This window comes from Micromys minutus, assembly GCF_963924665.1.
Source record: "Micromys minutus genome assembly, chromosome: 3".
NCBI lineage: Eukaryota > Metazoa > Chordata > Mammalia > Rodentia > Muridae > Micromys > Micromys minutus.
In genome coordinates, this window is record NC_137972.1 from 11490889 (window position 1) to 11513891 (window position 23003).

General features: G+C 45.8%; 1 protein-coding gene across 1 annotated transcript; it reads left to right on the forward strand.

The window, feature by feature from the left end:
* Positions 1-1290: 1290 nt before the first annotated feature.
* Positions 1291-17005, forward strand: ERP27 (endoplasmic reticulum protein 27; the record flags this gene model as incomplete). The annotated part of the gene is made up of 7 exons (XM_080913720.1): positions 1291-1384; positions 1553-1653; positions 2771-2908; positions 11252-11368; positions 14131-14256; positions 16251-16445; positions 16961-17005. The coding sequence occupies 7 exons, from the start codon at positions 1291-1293 to the stop codon at positions 17003-17005; spliced, it is 816 nt and encodes a 271-aa protein (XP_080769846.1).
* Positions 17006-23003: the final 5998 nt, after the last annotated feature.

The following is a 23003-nucleotide window of genomic DNA, read 5'->3' on the forward strand; positions in this document are numbered from 1 at the left end:
GGGTATCTACGTCCTTGCCAACAGGTTGTCCCAATATAATGGTCAGCGAAGTTACCAATACAGAGAATGGACATTTGAAATTTTATTTATTGTATAATATTTTCTTAGGATGGCTCCATCCCACTCCCTGAAGAAATCTTTTTAGACTTGACTCATGGGACAAATCAAATTGTCACCTGCTGCATGGGCCCCAACATCTCCTGAGTGAAGTACTTCCTACTTTACTTTATAATATCATATAACAGCCTATTGCAAGATGGCCTCCACATCTACCACTCTCTCCCTTCCCATAATTCTCAGTGACTAAAATTCTTCCACATTCTAATTCTCACGTCTAGATTTTGGCTCCTCCCACAAAATCCCTTCTGATTGGTTAATAGTGGTTGTCAGCTCGACAGACTCTAGAACCACCTAGGAGAAATGCCTCTAGGCATGCTTGTGAGGTTTCATGCCTAGGTTCATCAAGGTGGGAAGACTCACTTCTACCTATGGATGGTATCATTCCACGCTGGGATTCCAGACGGATTGCAATGGAGTAAACAAGCCGAATAGCATCATCCCTCTCGGCTTCCTGGCTGTGTATGTCGTGTGACCAGCCGTCTCTATCTCCTGCCTCCTGCCTTCCTCGCCATGATTGACTGCACCCTCAAACTAGGAACCAAAATAAGCCCCACCTTGTTTTTAGACCCCGCCTTTTTATAAGCCCCGCCTTCTTTTTAAAGCCCTGCCTTCTTTAGGTTGCTTTTGTCTCTTAGAGTATTTTGTCACGGCAGAGAAAAGCAGTGCGTGTCCTTTCCACATTGTGATGCCCAGAGAAATCCTATTTACCCAGGCTAATGACTTAGAGGCTGACATCCTCCATCAAACCCTACATGGCCCTAAGAGTTCTCGGTCTCTCTCACAACAGCCTATGAACTTCCCCATGTTTTATCACTCTCGCTTACATGTTTAAATCATTGGTTTGTGCGTTCACCTCTCCCATCAACAATCTGAGCTGAGGGACAGGTCACAGCTCTATTCACAACCTGCTTAAATCAATACGCGGCATGGAGTACCTACATCTATATATATTTTTTTTAATTATTATTTAAGCGAATGGACCCGACTTTCTTCTGGTTGGCTATGTTCCAGAGCCCTGCCACTTGGAGCCATTTGTCACAAAAGGTGAAAGCTGCCCTGCAGCCAGCTGCACAGTTCCCAGCGCTCTGATGACACGTACTCGCTTCAGTTCCTCAGCCTGCCGTGGGTCCGCACCCCACATTTACGGTTGGTCGGCACCAGAGAAAAATAATGACAATCGCCAGGTCCGGCTGCCTAGTCCTCTCAGTTGTCCTCGTGTGTGGGCTGGTTCCAGAGGTTACAGCAAATGCTGAAGAAGCCTCGGGTAAAAGAAAGAAGAGAAAAAAAAAAAAAAAAAAAGTTGGGATGGGGGTGGGACGGTGTTGTGGCCATAAAGAAGTTTGTCATAAGGAGAAGAGAGGGGAAATGTGGAAGCGAGGAGTTTCTGGGTAAAGATGTGTGTTGCCCACAGCTTCGCCCCTCTTGACTGCAGGTGGTCTCAGCACTACCCAGGAACCCATATGGCTCCCAGACATTCCTGCTACCGTGGAACTCATCGCTGCAGCTGAAGTGGCCGTCATAGGCTTCTTCCAGGTTTGTGATACGCCCCACCCGTATTCCCATAGTGCCTTGTCCATCGGCAGAAGTGAAGGTCGAGGCACTTTTAAATTTTATTCATTTCTTTATTATTCGAGATAGGGTCTCATAACTCAGGCTGGCCTAGAACATGCAGTGTGCTCTTGCTTCGCTCAAGGAGAGAATCTACTCCCAGACTTTCCCTCTCGCTCTGGTAATAGCAACTGGCAATCGTCACAGCTAACCCAGCACCTATTCAGACCTTCTTGTCTACTTGATTCCAGCTCACAGTCTTTCTGTCCATTCAGTGTGCACAGCTGGAAATGGCTGCGATGGGGTGCCAGCCGGAAGCAGGTTTTGGTGCTAAGGGGTTGGTTTTGAGCTTCAGAAGAGCAAACTGGAAGGGTGCAGTAACACAAAACACCACCAGATGGCGAAACCGTGTCCTGAGCAATTCGATTAAAAGCCCAGGTTACAGACCAGCCAACAAATGTCCACAGCTTCTAAGTGAACAACTGCCTTCCTTCTGTCTTGCAATCCGAGATGCGAGAGTGGCATCTTCCCTTCTCCTTTCACGAGGGCTCTTTGAGATGCAGGGGAAACGGGTGGACTCTTGTGTACGGGCTGGAACTTCTGTGGAGAGCCATCGTACCACAGCAAGGACCACAGTGCCAGGGTCTGGGTGAGGAGAGAGGTCATCACTCCTGACTGGCTCCACAGCTTCCTGACTGCGAGAGGTGCACTGGCCATTAAGTACCTTCATGCACAAGCCACTGAAGATCCTCTGAAAGAGAGGACAGTTCCTGCACATCTCCCAAGGACCACGCTAAGCACCAACTCCTTAGTTTTACATCCCCCTGTTTCTCCACATATTATTCCCAAAACATTTGCCTCCCTGGGTGTATGAATGGTTGTACAGTCTAACTTCGAAGACCTCTGGAAGCCAAGGTGTCCCTCAGCTACAGGTAGAATTCATAATAATAACTTATATTCTCACAGAGTCCGGGCCACTACAAGTAGCCAAACCTTTAACTTCTGGCATGGGCATATTTTTCTTCCCTCTACATCTCTTCTCTCAAAAACGACTTGTGGCTTTGTCTTTTTCTCTTCTTTGTTTGTTTTGCTTTGTTTTTAGGATTTAGAGACACCAATTGTGTCTGTGTTCCGGAGCATGGCACCACAGTTCCAAGATGTGTCTTTTGGAATCAGCAACCATTCTGAGGTCCTGACCCACTACAATGTCACCAGCAACGGCATCTGCCTCTTTCGATTGGTAAGTTGGGCGTGAGGTGCCAGCCTTCCTCTAGTTCTCCCTTGGGAGACAGGAATGAACGTCTTTGACGTTAACTCTGGTGCCAAGTTCAGGGACATTGTTGACCAGGATAGTGACTCAGCTCAGGCTGGCAAAACAGGTGGGGAGGAGGCTCAAAGAGGACAGGAACTGAGAGCCAAGATGTGGCAGGAAAGACGCTGCTCAGCCACTTGTCAGGCAAATGGGTGGGCCAGCTGCTTAGCTTCTTACACCTATAGAACAAGATGTCTGACCTGATTATCTCTAAGGTCATGTTAATCAGTGACCTTGCACACACACACACACACACACACACACACACACACACACCAGGGATGGTGTGGCAGACAGATAGACAGAGACCAGGAGTTTTATGGTATAGATCATATATACATAGGCATATATACACATATTCATATATATGATGAGTTTTCATGTAGCTCAGGATGGCCATTTGATACATAAATGAAGATTACCTAAAACTTCTGATCCTCCACTTGCCAAATACTAAGATTACAGGAATGCCCCACCTAGGCAGTGCAGGGGAATCAAACCCAGGGCTTCCTGTGTATTAGGCAAGCACACTACCAACTGAGCTACGTGCCCAGCCCTATAATTTTATATTTTTATAGGCTGAGTAGTTGACTTAAGTTTATCAAACACTTTCTTAGCTCTTATGTATAAGGGACTGGTGATAATAACTCCTTGAATGAGCTGTCTGCTCTCGTAGATCTTAAAATGGAGCTAAGATTATAATCAATACACTAATACAGAACATCGCAGTAGGGAAGGTGTTACGTGAGTAGAAATAGTGTGTAAATTCGGAAAATAAAATAATACACAAGGGACAATTAAACCGGGAAGTCTATGTTGGATAAGCTTGAGTGCTCTAAAGGAGGATCATGGGTAGAGGAGAAAAGCAAATGTACTTAAAAATCAGCTAGGTACCAGGGCATCAAGGAAAGAAGATGGGAAGGGTTTATGAGAACCATATGTGTGCTAAAACCACAGTACCAGTATCTTAGATTTCTACTTAACTTGATTGGTATCTGGAAGCCCCCAAAGCCTTCAGATAAGAAGAGCAACGTGGACAGGAGTGAGTCTTAGCAAGATTATCTCGGAAGCAAAGAATGAAGATGGATTATCAGGAAAAGATACTCGAAGCAAGAGACCTTGCTAGCTCAGCAAAGTAGACTACGTGAAGTTTACTAAGGGACTGCAGTGTCTGGAGAGACAGCCCGGAGGATAAGAGTGCTGGGTGGTCTTGCAGAGGACCGGGATTCATCTCCAGTAGACACACTGCATCTCTCAACTGCAGTTCCAGGAGATCTGACTCCCCATCTGGCCTTCTCAGACACATGTGGGTCACAGACTTACACATAGGCAAAATATCCATCCATATATATATATATATATTTTTTAATGAGGCATACAGGGTGCTTTGCCAAGCAATCAGAGGCAGCCCTGTGAGCCCAGCAGTCAGGAGTCTAAGGCAGGAGGACCACAGGTTGACCACGGGTTCAAGGCTATCCACCCGGTACCCACAAAACAGCTGAGCAATCCTGCCTGTAGGGTAAACCTTGCTTACACTGTATTCTTTGTAAAGCCCTGTTGGTGGCTCTTTTGAGCTCTGCCCCCTTCTGTAGCATCTGTTTTATGTCAACCACTAGCGACAACCCTACTCTGAGTCTAGTCTTGGAACTTTGGTGGACAAAATTTATGTGCCATGCCAGAAAATAAACAGGCTGGTTTTGTGCCACTTTGTTGGCAGCGCTGGGAAAGGTTGGAGTTTTCAGGCCGACTGTTACATAAACTCTTTTCCTGGTTTACATCTCCAGAGGCCTGCTACATATATTAATAGGAATATTGTTCAGGAGTTCAGAATAACTTTAATAAAGAAAAACCAAGAGCGTTTTATTTTGCACTGGGGAACGCAAGCCTGTTGCAAACCTTCTGGGAACTTCTTTCAACCTAGGTCCACATTTTATCATTTTCAGTTTTCCATCCCCCCACCCCGCAGTGTGGTGTGTATGCTTGTGTGCCTGTCTGTCTGTCTGCCCATCTGTGTGTACGACCGTGTCTATGTGTATCTATGGTGACCACTATTATACTTCTCATAAGACATGGAAGAAGAATATGACCCGTGGATTTTCAGTAGGGGGGAAGTTCTGGTAGATTGAAGCAACTCAGAAGTTTCCCAGCAATCAGGTAGCGATGAGTCCCTGCCCTCTGTCCCCTGTCTACTGCATCACAGTGGCTCTGTGAAACACTCAAGGAACAATCTTCTCAGAACTCTTGTAATGATTCTTGTGCATTTATGAGTGCGTACTGGCTGGTTTTGTGTCAACTTGACACAAGCTGGAGTTATCACAAAGGAGCCTCAGTTGAGGAAATGCCTCCATGAGATCCAGCTGTAAGGCATTTTCTCAACTAGTGATCAAGGGCCCAGCCCCCCGTGGGTGGTGCCATCCCTGGGCTGGTAGACCTGGGTTCTATAAGAAAGCAGGCTGAGCAAGCCAGGGGAAGCAAGCCAGTAAGTAACATCCCTCCATGGCCTCTGCATCAGCTCCTGCTTCCTGACCTGCTTGAGTTCCAGTCCTGACTTCCTTTGTTGTCTCTGTGCTGCTAAGGTTAGAATACTGTGTCGGACCCACTGGAGCTGGAGTTATAGACAGCTCTGAAGTGAGTACTGAGACCTGGTTTCGGGTTCTCCACAAGAGTCACAAGCACTCTTAACCACTGACCCATTTCTCTGGCCCAGAAAGAAAATCTCTATTTATACACTAGGCTGTATTAATTTAATGTTCCTTATTCTGAAGTCTCTATTTCAAAACTTTATCTCAAACCATTTCCTTAAACCCCTGTCATGAATATCGCAAGCCCAAGGGTTATAGAGCAGGATTTAATTTAGATACTATATAGTTTGGTAGCATTTTTTTTCAGAATTTAGAGTTGCTGGATTCACAACAGTAAGAGTATACGTGAAGATAAGAGGAAATAATGGTTAAATACAAGAATATTGACTCATTATTATTGGCCCGGCAAGAGTGGGGTTTCTGTTGCTGTGGTGAAGCAGTATGACCAAAAGTAGCTTGAGAAAGGGTTAGTTTCTTCTTCGAATTTCATGTTACAGTAGTTGGGGTAGGCTCAAGGCAGGAACCTGGAGGCAGGAGCTGATGCATAGGCCATGGAGGGATGCTGCTCACTGGCTTGCTCTCCATGGCTTGCTCAGCTTGCTTGCTTATAGAACTCAGGACCACTACCATGAAAGAGTCAATACCTACAGCAGTCTGGGTCCTCCCACATCAATAATCAATTAAGAATTAATTTTCAGTCAATTATTAATTAAGAAAATGCCTGACAGTCTTGCCTATTACACCAGCCTTAAGGAGCCATCTTTCCAAATGACTCTAAGTTGGGTCAGGTTGACAAAAACAAGCCGGTGAAATTGACTCCTTCTCAATTTGACACACAAATGTATCACTCTTGGGGGGTCTTTGTTCACCTCCCAAATCTCATATTAATGTTCATATCACAACGTAAAACATCAATAACTTTTAAAGTCCCACAGGCTTTCATATTTCCAACACTTCAAGAGTACATTCTCTTTAAAAATATCCGAAGTCTCTTTAAAAGTTTAAAGTCTCTCTAAAATAACTAAAGTCCTTCTAATACTCCAAAGTTATGGGCTTCTGTGGAAAAAATAATATTTAAAAGTTAGATATTTTCAGGCTGGAGAGATGGCTCAGCAGTTAAGACCACTGACTGCTCTTCCAGAGTTCAAATCCCAGCAACCACATGGTGGCTCACAACCATCTGTAATGAGATCTGATGCCCTCTTCTTCTGTTGTGTCTGAAGACAGCTACAGTGTACTCATATATAATGAAATAGATAAATCTTTTTTAAAAAGTTAAATATTTTCTTATGCCAAGAAGGTAAGAAAGAGGGGACAGACATAATCAAATCAAAGCAAAACCATTCGACATGGTCAATAACTCATTGCCCAGTGTCTGGGACTCCCGGTCTTCTGGGCTCCAGAGGGCTTGGTGAACATTCACTCTGGCTCTGCTATTCATGCATGTGTCCCTGTCAGAGCACACGTAGCTTGCCCAGGAGGCTCATATTGGCTCCACATCATGCCTATCACTGCCCTTGGTGGTTATCACCCAGTCCTGGCATCTCAGATACGCTGGGATCTTCAACTGCAGCTCAGACTGAATCCTCACCAACGGCCTTTCCTGAACTCTCTTCAGGGACTTTCACATTGTCACTCTTTAATGAGGTTCAGCAGCTCCCCATGACCCTTTCACGCTGCCAAAATCAGAAATGCGAGGCAGACTCTTAAAGGTTTATGGAGTTTGGCTAACAGCATGAGATGCAGCCTTGGCCCCTCTTTAACCACAGCTTCTGTGTGATTACCCGAAGCAAGCATTCCCAGAAGATTTCACCTCAGTGATGCTGGTCTCTTCTTGACCACAGCTGATTCTCCAGCCTCAGTTGTCCAGAACTCCATAGTCTCAATTTAAAATATCACACGAAGAACTCTCAAACTTGCCTCAAGACTTTCACAAGTCAGGCCTCTAACATCTATACTGCAGTCAGCATTGCTTCCCAAACCTCCCACACAATAGAGGCCTCTGAACACTCAATGGCTTTTATAGCCCAAAGCTACCAAAATCCTTCTCAATTCTCCCGTAACAACAATGTCACATCTGCCTTAGAGCCTCTGTGGCTGTGATAAAGACCATCACCAACACCCATGTGGGAAAGAGGGTTCATTCAGTGGAACAGTCACTGTTCATCACTGAGGGAAGCCCAGGCAGGAACCCAAGGCAGGAACCCGAGGCAGGGACCCGAGGCAGGAACCCGAGGCAGGAACCCGAGGCAGGAACCCGAGGCAGGAACCCGAGGCAGGGACCCGAGGCAGGGACCCGAGGCAGGGACCCGAGGCAGGGACCCGAGGCAGGGACCCGAGGCAGGGACCCGAGGCAGGGACCCGAGGCAGGAACCTGAGGCAGGGACCAGATAGAAGCAGCCAGTAAGCAGAGTCCACAGTCTCTGATTCACTTCCTGCCTCCAGGTTCCCGTTTGGCTTCCCTTGATGATAGATAAGCCCTTTCTTTCTCAGGTTGCTTTGGCCAAAGTCTTCAGCACAGCAATAGAAAGCAAACTAGGAAAGAAACCTACTCTCCAAAACCAGTGCAGCCTGACTCATATGAACGTTTCCAGGAATTGCCTAAGCAAAATTCAAGGAACAGTAAGAAGTTGCAGGTAACAATGTGGCTGTTAGCAATCCAGCCCGTGAGTGAGCGTGGAGACCCTCTGCTTTTCCAAACAGCTCCACAGAGCTGTAATCCTCACAGGGATCCAATTCCTGGAGTCCACGGACTGTGAGCCTGCCCTATTATGCAAATGTCTGTACACCTTCAGGTTTTCTTATTCATTTCTATTTTAAGAAATAAAGTTATCCCAACTCTCACCCAGCAGGATATGAGAGGCACAGTGTCATTCTTGACCCCCGTTCAGTGACTCTTGAGTGCTTGGCATAAGAGATGTGCCGTACCAGATGAGGGGAGAAATGACTATGTAAAAGACAGAAGTAATATGCATCAAATAATTACACTTTCATAACGTATGTGTTTAGCTGAACATGGTGGTGCATACCTGTAAGGACACACCTTGGACACTGGCAGGAAGACTCAGGAGCTGAAGGTCACCGTTAGCTACACAGCGAGCTTAAAGCCATCCTGGGCTACAGGACATACAAACATACTGAATAATGTGTGTGTCTGCATGCATTTGTGTGAGTGTATATGTGTGTGTGTGTGTGTGAGTGTGGGTGGGTGTGAATGTGTGTGTGCTCATGAGTGTACATGTGTGTGTGCATGTGTGTGTCTGTACATGCATATGTGTGAGTGTGTGTGAGTGTGAGTGTGTGTGAGTGTGGGTGGGTGTGAGTGTGGGTGGGTGTGAATGTGTGTGTGCTCGTGAGTGTACATGTGTGTGTGCATATGTGTGTCTGTACATGCATGTGTATGAGTGTGTGTGAGTGTGAGTGTGGGTGGGTGTGAGTGTGTGTGTGTGTGTGTGAGTGTGGGTGGGTGTGAACGTGTGTGTGCTCGTGAGTGTACATATGTGTGTGCATATGTGTGAGGAGGGGATAAAACCAAGATTAAGTCACTTTTCAGCCCTACCCAAGTTACTTTATGACTGAATTGTCATTCTGAAGCTGCTGTATAAGAGAAGATGGACAGGACAAGGCGCCCTGGTGGCAGGGCGCGGTGGTGCACGCCTGTACTTCCAGGACCTAGGGGGTGGGACAGGGAGGACCTGGAGTTCAGATTCATCTTGGCTACACTGAAAACCAACACCCAACCTCACTTCATAAAATCTTGTCTGAAATAAAAAAATAAAAATAAAAACAGAAACGAAGGAATATAAACAAGTTAAGATAAGTTTTAATGCATTTTCTGAAAAGGCTGCATTTTGTCAGAGAGCTCTCGGAATGCGAAGGAATACCCCCTCCTAGCAAAGGGCTGGGCATGAGCAGTGTTTTAAACAACCCTCCTGAGCCCAAAGCCCTTCCAGATGCTCTCCTTTGCTTTTGACGTCTCTCTCCCTGGGGAGGATATCTTAAGTAAAACTCTTTCCAATCCCTGGCAAAATAGTTGTTTAAAACGTTCCCCAAAAGCCTTATTCTAGGATAGAGCTTTCTCTACCCTGCATTAGGCAAATGATCCCCTGGTGGAAAGCACGCTTCCTGTTCAAGTGCTGCCTCTAGGCACCCTGCACATGAAGCCTCCTGCGTTTATTAGTTTAGGAAATAATGAAATAATTGAATATGCTTTGTTGGAAGAACCCCAGCCATTAGAGAGCCTGCAGGGGAGGGGGCGGCTTAGCAAAGGTCTCTCACTGCCCAGGGAAGAAACTTTATCCCTGCTGCACACGCTCCGTCCCTCTCCGCATCCCCTTGTCCAGAAACACCTGGTGTTCCTGGCGCCTCCGGTTCTCCAGTTCTGGGAAACCGAAGAACTGCCTGGAAAGGCGGCGGGACGCAGGGCGGCGCCTCCTGGTCCACGTGCTGCAGGCCAGCTGCTCACAGATGCCAGGCTTCTCCGTCCTAGAAAAATAATCTTCAAGCATTTGGACATAGTCGATTTTAAGAGGGCCTTGATTATGATGATGATGATGATGATGGCTTCAGTGGGCTGTAATACCAAAGGCTTAAGTGTGAGATATTCCGCCAGCTGGCAAGCCAGACCCTAAGCACCCTAAGCAACAGAGAAGATTCAAAAGAGACTCCCTCTCCCTCTCTCCCTCCCCCTCCCTCCCTCTCTCCCTCCCCCTCCCTCCCTCTCTCCCTCCCACAGAGACCTTTCCTACTGTACTTTTTTCTCAGTGTTCCTACTGAAGGTGTGTTGGATTTCAGCACACCTGCCTACGTACCAACTGACTTCACCCGACCTCTGGCCTCAGACTCACGGTGTAGCGGAGGCCCCTTGAGTTTCTGATCCTCCAGCCTCTTCTTCGAGAGCACCGGGCTTGCAGAAGTCGATGTGTCTATTCAGAGAATGCTGGAGATCAAACCTAGAGCTTCCTGCATCCCGGGTGCGCATCCAACCAGCAGATCCACAAGTCTCTAGTACCGTGTCTGGGTGTTTGCTGCTAGGAGCTGAGCCTAGGAACTCATATATGCCTGGATAACCTGTGCTCTACCACAGACCACTGTTGCTAGTGCATTGGGTGGATTGTTCCCCCCAGAAAATTCTAACTTAGAAGTATGTTTTCTATACCTTTGCATTCATTATTTTCTAACTTTATGTGCTTAAGGTAGTCTTTTAAGGTTCTGTTCCTTTGTTTTGTTTTTTTTTTTTAAATATGTGAGTATGTTCTAACGTCCAATGGGGAGGTGTAACTGCCCAATAGTACTAGAGTCTGGCATGTTAAAAGCTACATGTTACGCAACACACGCTGGCAGTCCTTAGAGGGATAAATCGAGTTTGAGCAACTTCCCAGCCAGATGAGAATCATGGGAAGTAACTAAATGGAAAATAGGCCAGAAGTTAAGAAAATGGGATTCAGAACAGCTGCACTGATGGAAAATTCAATATATCAGTGATTATATTCCATAAAAATAGCCCTTAAAATACAAGTAGAGGAAAGATTCCCCAGGGGGTAGGAAACTTACTTCCTTCTTTGGAGCTGTGCTCTGTGTCTGTCTCCTATCCATAATCAAATGCCGTTTACCAGTGATCTCAAAGGATGCTGGAGAGGGGTCACTCCGTCCTTTGATGTGTCTTGTTTTGTTTTTGTTTTTAATCCAGGTTGATAATAAACAACTACATTTGGATGCTGAAGACATTGAAAATCTAGATGCCGCCAAATTGAGCCGTTTCATCCACATGAACAACCTTCACTGGGTAACGGAGTACAGCCCAATGGTAAACACTGATCCCAGTGGTCGGTCTTTCACGCCCTTGTGTCATGAAGACTCTTTGCTCCCAGAACAGACATGTTCCCTCCACCGCTAGTGACTGTCTCTCCTTGAACACCTAGCCTGTTGTTTATGCTAATATCTTTACTAACCCTTTAAGATGAGCCGGTTCCTCCCTCCCTATTAGACAAAGAGAGAAACTAAGGCTAAATGGCCTATAACACAACTCAGAAGAAAAAAACAAAATACAATGTATCTGGATGAAAACCTTCAGAATCAGGAGTCTTGCTGCATAAGTCCGCTCTGGCGGTCACTGGCTCTGAGACAGTGACAAAACCACCTTTCTTGGGCTGTGATCAAGATTTCTTTCTTCTTTGCTTCTCTAATGATGTGCTAGAGGCAGCTTAAGGAAGGGAAGGCTTCACTTGGCTCACGGTTTGAGAGACACAGTCCACTGTAGGGAAGAAACACGGATGTGAAGCTGGTCACAGTGCATCCATAACCCAGAGCACAGAGAAACAGATACGGCCTTCAGATCACTTTTCCTTTTCCTTTTCCTTTTGTCCAGGACTGAAACCCATTGGTTTCCTCTACCTTCTATTGAATCTCTTCTAGAAATACCCTCACAGACATGACCGGAAGTGTGTGTCCTAGGTGGTTCTCAATCCAGTCAAGTTGAACACAAGAGTCTTCCTTCCCTGGAGCATCACCATGGTCTCTATTGCATTCACTGGGCTGCATGTGGTCTCAGAAAAGATGTTCCAATGTTCCTTGTGCACATGACCCTGGTGTCATAGTGTCCTGGATGCCAGCCAAACAATATGAAGAGGCATCCTCTTAAACCCTTAGGCCTGGCCCAGCTGCCATCTTACACACGGCGGTGTATAAAACACAGTGATGTGCCCCTTTTAAACTTAACATTAGCAGAGAAAGCAAATCACATCAAGAGAAAGTCAGGAAAGAATCTCTTTAGAACAGCATGTTTAGTTTGTACTAGGGCTCTCTCCTATCCAAAGTAATCCCTTCTCATTTGGAGAGCTACCCACTCAGTAACTGCCATTTCTTGTCTGTGCTGGAACAAACATTTGTGCTAGAAAAACTGGGCAGAAAGTCACAGCCATACCCTGATCCTATGTGTACAGTTGATGTATACACTCAGTGTGTGGCTTTGCTATATCTGTTGATATTAAACCAGTTACGTCTGCACCCCCATCCTATGCCTTTTTGCCCCTTGGCTCTCTTCTCTTTCCCCAAGAGTTCTTTCTGCTTTGGAAGACTGGGTCCTACTCTCGATTTAAGTAGCACAAGTCAGTTACTATAATTCCAAATATTATCATAGCAAGGTTGTATTATTTGCCACACAGTGCCCCCAGTGAAAAGCAAACTTGCTGTTAAAGCCCAAGAAAAATCTTTAGGAAACACTTCATCTGACCATGTTTGCCTGTCTATAGTCTTTCTGGGACCGGCTGTGCTAGAAAAATCTCACACAGATCCTAGGGTCAGCCGCTAGGCATTGGGGTGGCCAGATGCTTTTGCCTCAGGGTCTCTGGACAGAAGGCAGACACTGGCCAGGCTGAGGTCACCTGCCGGCTCCACCAATGCTGAATGGTCTTGTTGCTGTATAAATCCGACCTTAGGGCTGCCTGTCAGCCTCATACTGGGATGGCTACCCCAGAGTAAAGAATGTGACAAAGGATAATATACATTATGGCTTAACCTTGGACTTCCAGCATCTCCACAATGTCCTCTTAGCTACTTATTTGCTTATGTTTATTTTTGTGTATATGGCATGAAGGGTGGTCTACACAGTTGCCTGAAAACCAAATGGTCCGGCTTAGTTTTAAGATTTATTTTCATTATTTTGCGATTATGTGCACGTTGTCTGTCTGTTTGGGGGTGTGTACCATTTGCATGCAGGTGCCTTCGGAAGCCAGAAGAGGGTGTTGAATGCCCTAAAGCTGATGTTAAAAGCAGCTGTGAGCTACCAGGAATAGTGGGGAATGCTAACCCCTGGTCCTGAGCATGGATAGCACAGAACCTTAGCCACTAAGCTGTGTTTTCAGCCCCCAGATGATTGTACTTTTAGTATTTATTTTATATTTTAATTTAATTTTTTTCTGTCTTTTGAGACAGGCTTTCTTTGTGTAGCCCTTGGCTGTCCTTGGAAATAGCTGTGTAGACCAGGCCGGCTTCGAATCACAGAGATCCAGTTGCCTCTGCCTCCCTAGTGCTGGGATTAAAGGTGTGCACCACCACCTTCCTGCTCATAATTGTACTTTTCAAAATGTTTATTTATGTATTGCATATGCATATGTGCTGGATTAAATATACATGTACCACATGTTTGCATGAACCAGAGAAGGCCGGAAGAGGGTACTGGGTTCTTGAGAACTGGAGTTATAGGGCAATTGTCAGCCACCTATGGGCGCCAGGAACCAAGCCAAGTCCTCTATAAGAAGGACTTCATCCGCGAATCATCTCTCCAATCCCCAATGATTTTAATTGTTAAAAATGTTTCTGATTATTATTTGACAATTCCATACATGTATATAATGGGTTCTGAACACGTTCAAGGTAGTGAAGCTTTTAAAAGCCATCTTGACGGCTCTTTGCTTTTGTCTTATTCCGTTCATTGTGCAGGCAGATCTCTGTATCTCTGCTTCTCTGTCTCTCCCCTTCTCTCCCTCCTTCTCTCTCTCCACCTCTCATTCACTCCCTCCCTCCCCCCTTCTCCGTCTTCTTCTTCTATAGCAAAACTTACTTTTACAGGTTGCAGCTGGCTTATTTAACACCATGGTTCAGACCCATCTTCTCCTGATGATAAACAAGGCTTCCCCAGAGTACGAAGAGAGCATGCGCAGCTATCAGAAGGCAGCTAAGCTCTTCCAGAGACAGGTGAGTTGGGAATGGTTGCCACCACAAGGAAGAGGGGACTGGGAAGAGAGAAATAATAAGGTTCTGAGAGCATGAAGTAAGAAGTAGTATGCAAGAAGTGACAAAGATTGAAATTAAAGATACTTTGTGTTGTAAATCCATGTAATCTATCTTCCAGCTGTGGCTTTGTGGTTGTTTCACACTAACATGCAGGGAGACAAAAGGTATAGATACAATGCGCTCTACTGAGCACCAGGTGCCTACCCCGTGTGCATCATGTGCATTGTTATTATCCCACTCCTTCCTCCCTCCTCCCTCTTCCCTCCTCCCTCCTCCCTTTGCCTTTCTCCTTCCTCTCTCCCCCACTTCTGAGTGCACTTCTGCTTGAGATCTCTGAAACATCCTTCCTGCATTGCAGAATCAACCAGAAGCCCTTCTAACAAGATCAATTTGATTATTACATAACTTATCTTGGGGAGGACTGGTCCATTGACATGAGGAGCACTGAATGTTCCTGACAATCCTCTCTTCAGAAGACCACATGGATTTCTACCTGGGGTAGATTTGACTTAAACAATCTCTCTTCCTGCCTGCCCCCCAAACAGACAGTCCTCTCTCTCCTTTCCAGACAGACCTCTTTCCCAGCTCCACAGACAAACAGTCCTCTTCCTGCTCTCCAGCTCATCTCTAGTTTTGTTTCTATATTTCAGTTTCCCACAGTCTGCTATGGGCTCAAAGTAGAGATACTTTGTATCTCGTACAAAATAGAGTTCCAGACAGACACAACCCATACACTTTAAAGTCCCTTCACTGCCACATATTATTACAATGGTTTTGTTTTGTTACTAGCTATAATATTCAACATGTATACATCCAGCAAGGAAGACCACACTATCCATGACTCCAGGGAGCCCCTGAGGTGGAGGTTCTTAGAATAACTCTAGAAAATAACGTTTACTAAGCATGTGCTACACAAGACAATCACTAAATGCACTGTCTTGTTTTATCTCTGCCCCCACCAGTATGTCTTACAAACAAGAAAACCGAGTCTCAAAGTAACTAAGTTGCCCCTAGATCACACAGCCAGGAAGACAGAATGGTCCTTAACCTTATTCTCTGCCTTGAATCACAGGATGATCTATACTCTCTAGCTTAGGGAAACTTAAGTGTCTTCAAAGCCCAGACTCTTTCTTACAATGTTATTTTTTTATCAGGTTGTGGGAGTGGGTGAGGATGCCCAGAGAGACTGTCAAAGAGTCTCTTAAGAGTCCCCTGAAGCTAAAGTTACAGTAAATCACCTGGTATTGTGTGCTAAGAGCCAAATTTAGGTCCTCGCTAGAACAGTAACCTGTGAGCCATCTCCCCAAACCCGTGCTTCTCAGCCTAGGGGTCACCTCAGACCATCAGAAAACACAGATAGTTACATCATAATTTATAACACTAATCACATTACAATTATGAAATAATTTGATGGTGGGGGGGGATCACCAGGATATGAGGAACTGTATTAAGGAGTCATGGCATTGGGAAGGTTGAGAATCATTTCACTGACCCTAAATTCACATAGTTACATTTGACTAAAGGGATAAAATACCAAAGCAATAAATAAATAAATAAATAAATAAATAAATAAATAAATAAACTACCAATTCATTTAAATTCAATCATGATGAGGTAGATAGATAGATAGATAATAGATAAATGGTAGGTAGGTAGGTAGATAGATAGATAGATAGATAGATAGATAGATAGATAGATTTTTATATAGCCCAGGCCAACCTTGAACTTGCTGAATTGTTATAATTAAGGGTAACTGAACTCCTCCTACCTCTGTCTCCCAAGTGCTAGAATCACAAGAGTGTTTGGAATACTCCATCATGCTAGGCTTTAACTTAAATTAAAACGATGTGACACTAGCCACAGATTCAGTCTGCCTAGTGGCAGCAATGGCAAGCATCTCTTTACGGCCCCCTTCCCATCCCCCACCCCTAGATCTCAGCTGTCTCCCTCTTCAGATTCTCTTCGTTCTGGTGGACATCGGAAAGAGGGAAAACGGGAAGGTGATATCCTACTTCCAGCTAAAAGAGTCTCAGCTGCCAGCTCTAGCCATTTATGAATCTGTGGATGACAAATGGGACACACTGCCCATCACAGAAGTTACGGTGGAGAAAGTCCAAGGCTTCTGCGATAGATTCCTACAGGACATGCTGGTGAGTGTGGGTGTTCAAGTAAAACGCCTGTGTTGTTCTCTCTGTGGGTTCCGTTTCTTACAGAATCAGGGGTCCTCAGCCCCATTGGGTATGAGAACAGAGGGTGGTGTGGATGGAGAGGTCAGAGACACTCTGAGCATACAGTTAATGGGACACTATTAGCTGGAGGTGCTGAATTACAAAGGGCTGGTGCACACAAACTGAATTTGGGGTTTCTCCATTTTTTTATTAAAGGGCCAATGGGAAGTAATTTAAATTTCAAATAAAGAGCTCACATATAAGGTGTGGTGGCTTGCGCCATGTACTTTGGTGGCTGAGACAGGTTGGCCACCACCTTTTGAAGCCAGCTTGGAGTACGTAATAGGTTTAGTCCAGCCAGAGCTGCATAGTGAGAGAGCTCTTCAACAAGACAAGAACAGTGTCGGTAACAGAAGAGGTCAGAAGTTCAAAGCCAGGGTGGATTGAAGGTTTCTCAAGAGTCACACTAACCGTGCACTCTTGGCTGTGTTTTTCAGAGAGATCACAAAGCTGAAGAAGACTCTGGAAAAGAGGAGCTCTGACTGCTCCCTGGAACTTGTGCTCGCTTCCCTGTGTCTGTTCTGTGCTGAATAAAAAGGAATGGTTCCGATCTCTGCAATGCTCACAAGATCATCGGGTGTTCCGACAAGGGGTGGGAGTAACACAATCATTTGTGTCTGAACATCTCACTTGCCTCTTGTTTCCAACTTCCAGTCCCTTCTCCTCAAGCCTGGTTTCCTACTGTGCCCGAACACTAGGGTTTCGGAAACATGGGCATCTCTGTGATGGACAAGCATTCCTAGAGAGAGGATGTTCTGGTGTATCACTAACATTGAGTGGTACCCTACACATAGCTTACACAACAGTTCCTGTTCCTTTGGGGTCATTGGAGGACAGACCCGCCCCTCCTTCATAAGCAAATATCCTTCTCTGACTCTGGGCCAAGAACAAAAACATCTTTTTGGTTTGGGGCTTTTTTTTTCTCCCAAAAGTTAAAGGATGTCTCCAAGTTTCTGAACACATCAGAAACAGAGCGTGTTAAAAAGCTAAGCTCATTTGGTGATTGCAGTTCCCCATGTAAATCAGAAACCCGTGGAGTAAATAAACCCCCCAGTGGCATCTCTGCAAGCCAAACCCTTTGGAGAGAACACAGCTGCCCAGCTCAGAGGTACATGCCCCACCCTCCAGGGCTCTGTGTCCGGTTAGGTCGTGACCCACTGATGTGTTGTTCCCTGTGTGGGTGGGATGGATGGTGGGACCAAAGCATCCTTCGTGAGTATTGGTACAAATGTGGCAAAGGAGCCAGGGAGTCAATTAGGTAATAGGTTGGGGAGAGGCAGAAGAGGGGCACTTGGCGCCAGGACACGCTGGGGCTAACCACAGTTACTGCCAGTAAAGTAAGGTGTGCGGTCCAGCACACAGGGTATGAAGGGAGTTTGACTGTGGGTCGCTGGCCCACAGTCTGTTACTGTCAACACACAGATGCTACATTGTCGTAGCCCCTCCTCCCCCGCCCACTCCAGGCCCTTGGGTCTAAAGAAAAGCGCCTAAGTGCTGAAGAGCTGGAAAACCACAGATGTAGAGCAGGGCGGTTCCAAGTGAGGGACCAGAAGTGAAAGGCTTGCTTGTTCCTTGCCTTAGGGATAACCCCGTGGCCCCTGGGCGTGGTCAGTGGCTGGAAAGGAGACTGTGAAAGCAACTCTTGCACTGACAAAGGAACCAGGAGCTGAGGGGTCACCGGGTCGCCCCAAGGTTGAGCAAGCCCAGGGGTATAAAACAGGTTCATCCCAGAATGATTTCTTGACATTTTGACATTTACATTCAAGAATTCTTTCTGATGCCCTGATGAGGTTGCCCAACCTCTTGGGAGGCTATGCTTACTTCCCAACTCCCTTTTCCCCCTAAACCTTTTCATTTAAATTTTTTTCGAGACAGGGTCTCCCCAAGTAGCCTTGGCTCTCCTGGAACTCACTAGGTAGACCAGGTTGGCCTCGAACTCACAAGGATCCACCTGCCTCCGTCCCCTGAGTACTGTCAATGTGTGGTCAAATGTGTGAACCAATACCCCCTCTCTGCTTCTCAACTTCTTGATGCTGTGATATAGTTTCTCATGTTGTGGTGACCCCAACCATAAAATTATTTCATTGCAACTTAATAAGTGTAATTTTGCTACTGTTATGAATCATAATATAAATATTTGATATGCAAGACATCTGATATGTAACCCTATGAAAGGATAGTTCAATACCACCAAAGGGGTCAGGATCCACAGGTTTGAGAATCACTGCTCTAAGGATAGCTTCAACTTCATGGTTTTGTTTGTTTCCTTTTGGTGCTATTAGGAATTGAACTTGGGGGCTTCTGCATGCTAGGTGAGTGTACTCCCAGTTAGCCACACTCTTAGCCCATCTCCTGGTTTCTTTCAAGCCCATTTACATAGTCTCAGGTCCTCCATACAATCCAAACTTTTATCACTTTCACTTCCAATGCATTTATTACTTAATCATTTTCTCTCTTCCCTTTTCCTCGAGTGTCTTTATCTCTTGCTGAAAACGATAGCACCCCAAGATTTTGTAAATCCCCAAATTAGATCTTTTCATAAAGGGTTAATTTCACCACATTGATCCTCAGACTCTTCCGCCCATACTGATCACCAACACGGGCTCCATAGATATCAACAAGATGGCAGCTTGTTTTCTGGCTGATGATATGTTGTAGCAATCCTGTCCCGTTTGTCTATGTGTAGTGTTGAGCTGGATCACTCCTTATCAGCTCATGGCTCTTTGCAAGCCAGGAAATCTCCGAGTCTGTGTCAGTGCTGATTAGACTTCAGGACTCAAAGCCAAAGCATGAGATTCCTGTAGGGAGAAAGGCTTTGGGGTTGTCTGTGTGTTTATTTGAGGCGTTTGTGGGTTCTTCCCTGTGCAGCCAGTCGGCCTCAAACTCAAGATCACCCTGCCTCTGCCGCCCAGGGGCTGGGGTTGTAAGTGTGTGAGACCAAAACAGGCAAAAGAAGAGGTTTCTGTTGGCTACAGCTGGTCCCTACTTAAACTTCTGCCATTTCTAGATGCTTCCTTGGCATTGGTTAATCATTCCCCAAGACTCCATACTTATTTCCCGAGGCTATGCTCCTGTTGGGATAACTGGGGACATCTCAGGTGTTATGTGCGTGGATGCATTCAATGGCTCTCACTGGTAAGACCGTACCCTCTTCTACGGTGTCAAGTCTGCAGTTATCACATGCAACTAGGAAGATGCTGGAAGATTTGGAAGACTGGGGTAGAGGGGGTGCACATGGGCTGAACAAAGCCTGTGAGGAGAGTTTGGCTTTGACTCCTTTCTGGACTTTGGGAGAACCAGTTTCTGTCTCTGGAGACTAATTTCAAGTGCTTGGGAATAATAAAATAGTTTACATAGGATGTTTGGAGACTCCAGGGTAAGGACACACATCCAGGAAAGGCTAGAAACCTTGACTTGTATTTTTTTTTCTTCTCATCACGCCATTTCTCCAGTTGTCACAGCTTACAGAAACAAAGAGACACCCCTTACTAACTTCCTTAAACAAATGAGCCTGCCCAGTGGGAAATTCTGGGGCTAACTATCTTTAATTCACTTTCATTATTACTCGATGTAGTGAGGCCACCAGAACAGGAAACCATCACCAGAGTTAAAATGAGCATTCACAGGAAATAAGAGCTCACTAGGCTGTGAGGGAAAGTACTCAAGTGACACGCCTCCATCACTAACAGGGAGGATTGAGCAACAGGGAAATGTGGGCCAAACCCATCACATCCATTTCCCTGGGGAAGGGCTGGTGAGGACGGATGAGGATAAAGGAGCCGAATATGCCCAGACCCACAGGCAGAGGGACGGTCCTTAGTTGCCTAGACTCTGGCCCCGGGGTGAGTAGGACAACCAGACCACAGTAGCTAGAGAATAAGATCCATCAGGAAGGTAGGTGGGGTAAGGTGTAGGGGTAGCCCTGACGCTACCGTCCTGTTCTCCTGTTGGTTCTTGTTCTGTCAGTAAAGAAGCCATAGCCAATTGCTTGAGCTGAAGGGATAGGCGGGACATCCGGGTCCCCGGAGGAGGCCGGCACGTAAAAGGAAGGCGAGAGAAAGTTCTCTAGGCTTCTGATAGAGTGAAGTTGACCAGCCATGTGAGATCTTGAGAAGGTGTGGCCACACAGGCTGCTCCTACAGGCAGGTGGTCAGGGGAATTTAGCAAGTGAAGTTGAGGGAAGGTGGGAGGTATGGAGCTAAGGGTACTGATATGAGCACCCTTTTCCGGGCGAGACAGGAGCGCCAAGCAATTGTGCCAAGAAGGCAAGTTGAAATTGAACAACTGTGTATTAGTGTCTTTATCCGTGAATTTGAGGGAAGCTAGGTGGGGGTTTGTAGCGCAGCCCGATCCCAGAGCTTAGGCTAGTAGCAAAAAGCTAGACGCAATAGTAAGGACTCTGAGTTAGCTTGCAAATGAAACATGAGTGGCTGGTGGCTTGTTTGCTATCACCAGGAACTGGTTAATCCTGGGGCCTTTGTATTCCAGGATCCCAGAAGACATCTATTGCCTCTGACAAGCACAGATACCTAAGTAAGAGATAATTTGTTGAAACAAAGACAATCGATGCTCTCTCAAGGAGGACATGATACCTGCCAGGCAGCCAAGTGCTCCTGACTCTCTGGTGTTGAAATAGAGACCTCACAGGTTGAAGAAACACTTAGGCTAATCTCATGCTCATTAATGTGGAATTCCCTAAGAATTAAGAGGGTATGCCTAAGATCCAGAGAAGAAGTGGTTTCACCAAATGTACTTTCTAAACCAAAACAGTAATTAAGGGCAAGACAGGTGATCAACCTCAGCATCCCTGGAGTCCACAGGTAACTATATTAGTCAGGGATCTCTAGAGTAGCAGAACTTTTCATATCTTTCTCTAGAGAGATAGGAGATATTCATTGGGATTAATTACAGGTTATGGCCCAGCTAATATAACAATGGCTGGCAATGGACAGGAAGTCCAAGAATCTAGAAGCTGCTCAATGCACAGTCTGGACGTCTCAGCTGGTCTTCAGTAGACAGTAGAACCCTACAAAGGTAGGCTCTAATGCCGGTGAAGGAATGGACTTGCTGGCAAGTGAGAACAAGCAGGCAAAAAACAAAAATCTATCTTCCAAGTCCTTACTGAGGCTTCCAGCAGAAGGTGTGGTCCAGATTAAAGATATGTCTTCCCACCTCAAGATCCAGGTCATAGGTGTGTGACTTCCTACCTCAAAGGTCTGGACTAGGAGTAGATTTGCCTGCTTCAAATCAAGCCAGATGCCTCTTACAAGCGCGCCTTCTGTTTCCAGAGTTGACAACTGAAAATAGCCACCATACGCTCCCCGAGAGAAGAGCTGAGGACTCCAGCAGGCCATTGTAAAGGGCTTAGGATAAACTATATTATACCTCATCCTATGCTGGTTGCGTTTATATTTCATTGCTCTTGGTCTCTCTGGATGCTCATGGTGCTGGGGAGTGCAGATTTTCTAGGGACAGTGAGGCCTCAGAAGTTGAAGCATCAGCTAAATTACTCTATCACGCACTTTCTTAGAGTCCTCTCTGAGCTTGCCTTATTGGTTTTCCTCAAAGGAAAACTGTATTCATGAGACCTGTAAAAAATACCTATGTGTTGGGTAGATAAGGGGTAGGGTGGTTATTATGCAGCATGGGAAAGCATCATTTATTCATATACTCAATTATTCATTTAAATACATATTAAGTAGCTACGAGGATACCAGTCAGGGTGGCCTCCTGAATGTCGGACATAAGCTTGTCCTTAATGAAGGAGCAGAGAACTGTCTGATGTAGTGAGATATGGACATCAGACTGTGTCTGGACCATGTACAGAGATCAACAGACCAGAGAAAGCTAGGGGAAGGAGAGGTGAGCTGAGGAGAGTAATTAACAGGAAGCAGGCAATGGCCAAGGAGTCTCCAGGTATGGAGGAGGGGACCTTAGTGGAAAGTCTATCAGGAAAGGGCTCACCACGGACAAATCCATGATATGACTGGGCATATCTAATCTGCCCCAAGACTAGCACATATTTTCCTCTGGTATTCCTGGCTTTTAATACCACCTTCTAAACCTGTGTTTTATCTTTGCTGCCCTGTTACACTGCTGGATGATTTTCTTCTGTAGCTTTTAAATCTGATCCCTCTCCTTTCAGGTCATGGCAATCCCCCCATTTTCCATCACCCTTCCCCCTCTCTCCTCTTAGCCCTCTCCCTCCCCCACTGGCCTGCAAAATCTAAAAGTCCCGCCTCCATCTTTCTGCCCAGCCATTGGCTGTATGGCAATTCTTTATTATCAGTCAAAGCCAGCTGGGAGCAGGGATCCTAAAGGGCTAGAAGCAAGGTGTTGGGAACCCAATTAAAACTAAGCATTAGAACCAGTCCCCAACAAGAGCCAACCGTGTTTAATTCACCTTTATAAAAACACCAGGTCTTTTAAGCAGATTTAAAAAAAAAAAAAAATCAGGAAGTGGAATGGACCTGACCCCCT